The 7,115-nt window shown below is 34.7% G+C and overlaps 1 protein-coding gene across 1 annotated transcript; it reads left to right on the top strand.

Annotated features, from left to right (window-relative positions):
- Positions 1 to 3,516: 3,516 nt before the first annotated feature.
- On the top strand, positions 3,517 to 6,875 carry LOC104595188 (Rhomboid-related intramembrane serine protease family protein). The gene is made up of 7 exons (XM_010255803.2): positions 3,517 to 3,786; positions 4,250 to 4,374; positions 4,750 to 4,835; positions 4,966 to 5,006; positions 5,116 to 5,282; positions 5,368 to 5,430; positions 6,427 to 6,875. The coding sequence occupies exons 1-7, from the start codon at positions 3,570 to 3,572 to the stop codon at positions 6,622 to 6,624; spliced, it is 897 nt and encodes a 298-aa protein (XP_010254105.1). The 5' UTR covers positions 3,517 to 3,569; the 3' UTR covers positions 6,625 to 6,875.
- Positions 6,876 to 7,115: the final 240 nt, after the last annotated feature.

Genomic DNA, 7,115 nt, shown 5'->3' on the forward strand with positions numbered 1-7,115 from the left:
AAACGGTCCCATTTTTCCAGTCTAATCCTGTTTTGAAAACACTACCCCGTATAATATGCATAAATGAAGTTGAAGCAAAAGGAAGTAAGAAACTATACATGTAATTGAGATAATTTAACAATTGATATGGCATTAAATAGAATAAAACAAGATTGATGTAGCCGTTGGGATAAGTTTGGATGATGATGAGTAATGTATTGCTTTAGTTGAAGCCGAGAGTTGAGACCCACTTATTACCTTATCAAAATTTATTTATTAGGTTAGATAAGAACAATGAAGTACATTACTCCAGGGATGCCTTGTCACATGCTATTTGACTGAATTTACCTTGGCTCCTTAAATTTGGCACAGAAGTAGTGCCCATGAGGTCCAATTTCGTCCTCACAGAATTTGTTTTCATACTGTTCTCACAACAACTGTAGTCATGTAAAAGACGGTATGAGAATAGATTTTGTGAAGACGAAATCCAGATTCTTATAAAGCTTTCAAATAACAAACAAGTTGAGAGAGAAATAAAAAAAACTCAAGCATTTAATAGAATGCTGATTACAAGCATTTAAAAAAAAAAAACTCAAAGGAGCAAACTTTATTCCTATTTGAATTCTAGTTGGGTGATGTCAAAGGAATCACTAATTCAAAATAAATTATTTTTTTATGTGTATATGTGTTTGTGTAAATACATATTTTATCAATAAATAATGTATAATTGTGTTTTATATATAATATATGTATTATTTTATATTTAATTTATATTTTTAAAAATTATTATTTGAGGCTAATAAAGCTTTTTTTATGAAAATAATAGGACAAGGTGCCTATGAAACCTTGGGATACAGATCTTGAAAAATTATCAAAAAAAAATATATATATATCACCCCAATCAAATATCGAAGTGCAAAATTATAGTCTTCGAAAGTTTGTACATACACTTTGAGTATATATCCCACAACCCGGTGACCAGCTTGAATGGATCGATGGTTAAACCACACAAATCAGACAGTTTCTGACCAAATCAACATTTTCTGATTAAATGACAGATTTCAACATAACCAGACCTAAAATTATGACCAAATGACAGTTCAAACGGTTCAACTAGCTGCTTCAACAACAGGTCGAAAATGTATTAATACACCTTCTATCATCAATTCACAACTCATTTCAACCAACGGTGTAAGGGCACAAAGTACTAACCTTATATGATAAGATACTCTTGCTTTAACTTTTATGCATGAAAATCTATGCTAGTATGGCATTATAAACTTTTTGTTGGATACAAGGTTTTTAAAACCGGATGGGACAGGGAACTGTTTTGGGACCTGTTCTTGAGTTGAACGGTGTGACCATCCAGTTCGAAAGAATGGCTCTTTTCGACATAAAAACAAAAAAATGTCCAAAAATCATTGTCTGGATTGATGGTTTGGTGGTTCAACCACCCAAGTCAGTAGATTGCTGACCAAATCAACGGTTTTTAACTAAAAAATAATTTTAGGGTGAAACAGAACCGATTACCTAATTGATTCCCAATTTTTCAGGTCTGACTGTCTCATCTAGTTCAGTTTTAAAAACCATTGTTGGATATATAAATTCCTTTCCATTTTGTTAGTACTATTTAGGCTCAATTTGGAAGGAATATAAATACAAATTTATAGAGTACAAAACCTTATATTTTGTTAGGGAATACAGCATTTCAAAATGTATTTATTACAACATATTAAAGATGATAAAATCTTGTTAGAATTTATATCAGTTCTCTTCTCTTAAAATTTTGTTTTCTTTACCATTTATATTAGAACAAAGTTGAATGGAAAACAAAGCTTCTGCCAGAAAAGTGAAGGCATTAATATACAACTGGAATATTTCTTTCCGGAAAATTTTATGCCCATTTTAAACATAGCCTTATGCACAATTTTGGGTTGAGTAAGTTGCCTAGTTGAACAGCTTTTAAAAGGTGGGCTTGACCAAGCTTAGCACCTATTATAAAGGGCATTGCTTGGGCTTGGGCCCATCCACCTTGGCCTACAACTTTAAATGTATTTTGTGTACTATATATAGTATTTTTGTATTATATAAAATATGTAATACTACACCAAGTATCAATTCGCAAGATATAGAAATTATTATTATTATTGTAAGGATGTATAATTAAGGATAAAGATATAAAATTAACATTAAGCTATTAAATTTAACTTTTATGGCCCAAACCAAAACTGAGCTAAGTATCCACTTTATAATAGTATTGAAGATGGATTATTGTCATATCATGTAAATTTAACACTTTATTTTTTTTCTTCATGAGGCTACACAAGGAGGGGTAGCCCATCCCCTGAACAATCCATAATCCCCAACCCTAGTGCAGGCAGGATTCTATCCCAAATCTTTGCTACAACCATTAAGAGACGTTACCAATCAGTCAGTTGGCACCTTGCCTAAATTCACCACATTCAATGCTTGTACACATTTACTAAGTATTGTTGAAAGGCTTGATTGTCTATACATGTGGGTCAGTAGGTGTGTGTTTGTGAAGTTTAGGTTTCCAAATGATGGTGAATACATGATCGTAAAGAGGTGTAATCTTCTATTTGGTATATATATATATATTGTAATAAAATTATCTATAATTTATAATGTTCTACTACAATGTCACCATTTGAGTATAGTTTTGGATAGGGCTGTAATTGGATCGGACTTGGATAGGATGCAACAAATTCTGCATCCGATTTGATTACTGAATCTACATCCACATCTGATCTGAAATTCGATTGGAGTTAAAGGCTCATATTTGAATTCAAATCCTAACGGACTCGGATCAGATGTGGATTTAATCCAATTCTGCTATAAATTTTCTAAAATACCAAAAAAATAAAAAATAAATTTATTTTTCAACTTTTATATATAATAAATTAAGATAAATATAACATATTAAATTTATCATACATATAAATTCATATATAATATAATATATAGAATATATTTTTATAATTTTAAATATAATTATATAAAATTTATATATTAAAATTAATAAATATTATAGGATTTTCAGGTATCATTCACAGGCCTAGTTTTGGACCATGGCCAGATATTTTTAGGGTTTCACCACTCGTTAATACTTGATCTCCTTTTGCTGAATTTGTTTGTAGCATGGATGAAAAACAACGCTCTCTCGATAAAATTGAAACATCTCAGGAAGAAAATCCTCCTATCCTTCTATGTTGAACCAAACAAACCTTTACTAATTAACAAAAAAAAGGCAAAGTTTTATGGAAGGGTGTCTAATTGTTGTATAGCCATAGCCATATAGAAAAGCGTCTGGGCTGTGTTCAACTGGATTGACCCATTCATGCCTATTATTGGGCTTGGGCGACCAGACGGTCCAGCCCGGCCAAGCTGAAGTATTGCTCCTACATCCTTGTAGGAGCAAGCCCATTCTGATCTTTCTCTAGTGGGCCCTTGGAAAGATGCTGGACCAAGCCCATTTATACATTCTTCACATGGGCCAAAATCTTTCTCTTCCTATATGATACACAGAGGAATCTCGGAACTCGGAAGCTCCCTCCGCGGATCAACGCGAGATGGTTCACCTTCATCATCTCCTCACGCTCGGCAGCGGCCGCAGCACCACCGCGGCTCCCAAAGGGCTCATCCTCTCCTCCCATATTCCGCTAAACCATCGATTCAAACTTCTTGCCTTCTCTCGCCCTCCCTGTTCGGCAAAATTCCCCAGAAATAACGATATGGTTCTTCTTTCCACCGCTCGGTGTCGGCACATTTGCAAGATGAACGGCTCAGGTACTTCCTCTCACTCTCTTCTGTCTTTGATTCGAAGCTTAGTTTGTTCTGGGTATATTGGGTTTGATCAGAATGAAGAAGATTTGTTCTGTAGAAGTTGAATTATCATGTGAAAGAATGAACTGGGTATTATTAGGTCTTGCGTTGGTTGAGGAACTCGAATCTCCCAAATGAGTTATCTTTAGGGTTCAAAGTTTAAACCACAAAGGAGAATTTAATTGAGCGTCAAAAAAAGCTTCTACTATGATGGGGATTTCTTGTTGGAAGTTGCCAAATTAGTCCATTTGAATGAGTTAGTACTTAGTAGAGTACTACAATAGCCCCAATATGTTCCTGTTTAGCCCATTCTGAGGAATCACTAATGGCTTAATTTTGAGATTCTGCAAGTTTGTCTTTGTTTGTTTGAGGTCAAAAGGTGTAATTTTATCGTCCAAGTTAAAAGAAACGGTGATGCTTTTATTAGATATGATATCGGAGCTGGAATTAGGGAGGCCTGAGGAGAAACGGAAACGGGAAAAGCGTGTTAATGGGATATTCTGGATCCTACTTCTTAACCTTGGGATTTTTGCAGCAGATCACTGGCTTCAGGTAAATATGTTGCGTAATTGTGTTAAACTCTTTTAGTTTTACATATCAACAAGGCCTTGGTTTGGAAGTAATTGGAGGGATCTTTTCTCTTCTGTTGATTTCTTCTGGTTTTATTCCTTCTATGTGAATTTGGTATCATTAATGTAGTGGGGGAAGAATGAAGTGCAACGCTAGCAATAATGTCTTCATTTGAAGTTTTAATAAGTTTATAGTTGTGTAATGTGGGACCTTGAGTCGGTAATTCTCTCAAATATGATTGTTAGAGCTAGAAGGACTATTGTTTCCATAAAGAAGTGTATGATGATCAAATGAACATATAGAAGATGCCAAGTACTAGTTGTAAAAGGAAAACTGATGCAAGTCAAGGTTTTGCAGATTCGGGGGATTAAAGCATTGTACTTCTACCACAATCGACCTGAATGGTACCAGTTTGTGACATCAACGTTTTGCCATGCTAATTGGTGAGATGGAGGATCTTAGTTATATAATTAAAAGTTCATGATCTGTAATCATGTGTGCTATCACAGAATGACTTTATCCTCATAAAATTTTGACTGTAGGATTTATACTCTTGCAAATAAATCTTGACAGGAACCATCTTTCTAGCAACCTATTCTTTTTGTACATTTTTGGTATGGTTTCCATTTTTTCATTTTGTTTGTAGAAGTTTATTGACAGGCATTTGATTTTAGTATATAATATTTACAATATTTTCATTGTGTTCTATTCTTTCTCCTACAGGGAAGCTTATTGAGGAGGAGGAAGGAAACTTTGCATTATGGGTTTCTTATATTCTAACAGGTGCTGGAGCAAACCTTGTTTCCTGGTTAGTTCTTCCAAGAAATGCAGTTTCAATTGGAGCCTCTGGTGCAGTTTTTGGACTCTTTGCTATTAGTGTCCTTGTCAAGGTTGGCCAATTCTTACTACCGAAAAACATAATCAGGAGAAAGGACTAAATATTTACTTTTTAACTACCTACAATATTTCTTACAGATATCCTGGGACTGGAGGAAGATCCTTGAAGTGCTTATACTGGGCCAATTTGTTATAGAGAAGGTAAAGAATACAATTCCTATTAGAAATTAATAATTCAATATTGAAAGGGATAAAAACATGCTTTAGGGTGTAATTGCCTTCTGACTTGCACATTACCTACAATGTGAAATGGTGGAAAATTACATGCATCTTTGATATGCAAGAAAAACATTCAAAAAGCCAAACTTCATTTTCCATTCTTTCATTCCTTGGTGTGGATTGAATAGTTAAAAGACTTTCATCAATACTGAATTTGAATTTGACCAATTTAAATTGATATCAGGCCTCAAAACAATATGAAAAATCATTTTCCAAGCAACTAAGTTGAAGTTTTTTTTTTTTTTTTCCTTTCTTTTGTGTGCATGCAAAATTTAAATAGAAATTTCAACCATATCTAACAAACTTACTCTTTTGGAAATATGGTTAATGGTTTCAAGGATACGAAAACAATCTTCTTAGTATTAGCCATCCTCAAAATAATTCTGGTCCTCCAGGATGTTGTTTCCGCTGAACTAAAAAAAACTCAAGTATCATTTGAGCCATGCTTGACCCATAGGTGACTGACTAAACCTGATTAACTTGCCCTCCACTGTTGCTTTTGGCCTTCAGTTTGGGCCTGGATCAGGATTCACTTTTCATTCTTCTCATGCCAAATTATCAACTTAAATTGAATTGCAAGATTTGAGGATTGAGCATCTGGATTCATGTCATGCAGAACCATACCAGCTACAACCTGTACAGAAAATTGGGTTCGTGTTTATTGAGAAATTTATTTCAGTTCTCTTATATCCTTCGGGTCCTATATCATCATCACCATCAATCTAAGCCTTATCCCAACTATATGGGACTGGCTACATGAATCCTGTTTTGCCATTACTACTTCAAACCATGCCATTTTTTGTCTGCCCCTGGCCCTTCTAGTCCCTTTGGGTTCTATATGTTGGATTGTAGTAACTTAAAATTATTGCTTCTAATCTATGTTGATCAACTTTTTCTATTGTCATCAATGGTAATTAGGTGATGGAAGCAGCACAAGCTTCAACTGGAATGTCAGGCAGTTTTAGCGGGGGTTACATGCAGAGTGTCAACCACATTGCTCATCTTTCTGGTGCTCTGGTTGGTGTAGCTTTGGTGTGGCTCCTCAGCAGGGTTCCTTCTCAACCTCCGGATCAAAAAGTACCACATTTGAATGGAAGAACAGACAAAAAAACATGATAAATGGGTCATAGCTTTGCCAACCAAGGGAGCATACTAGATTTTATTGTACAAACTCTCAGTTTGCTATATTTTTTGTTGTTAACGTGCAAGGCTTGAAGGAATTCTGAAGCTGGTGTGTAGAAATTACACAAGGAAGAAATTGAGAAGAAAAACCCTTGTAAATTACAGTCCATATTTGGCATATTTGCACGACATTACTTCTGATTTGAAGGATCAGTTGATTATAGTACTTGATGTTAGAATAGCAATTTGTGTTATCTTGGAAATCTGACGATGTGCCATTGTCCCATTAATGAATTATCGCTATCACTTAGTGTAGCTCTAGTTTCATTCAGTGCCCATAATGGCAGCACCTTACAGTTGTGAAAGTGAAGCAAAAGATCTAGCCACCCCAATTAAGTTTTATGGACAAATTCATCAACCTTCATTTTGAATCCATCTCTCATCCGGCTGTGCATCTAGCATCCATCTATGTTCCACTGAAAAAC

This window comes from Nelumbo nucifera, chromosome 2 (assembly GCF_055504915.1).
Source record: "Nelumbo nucifera cultivar China Antique chromosome 2, China Antique-T2T, whole genome shotgun sequence".
Classification (NCBI taxonomy): domain Eukaryota; kingdom Viridiplantae; phylum Streptophyta; class Magnoliopsida; order Proteales; family Nelumbonaceae; genus Nelumbo; species Nelumbo nucifera.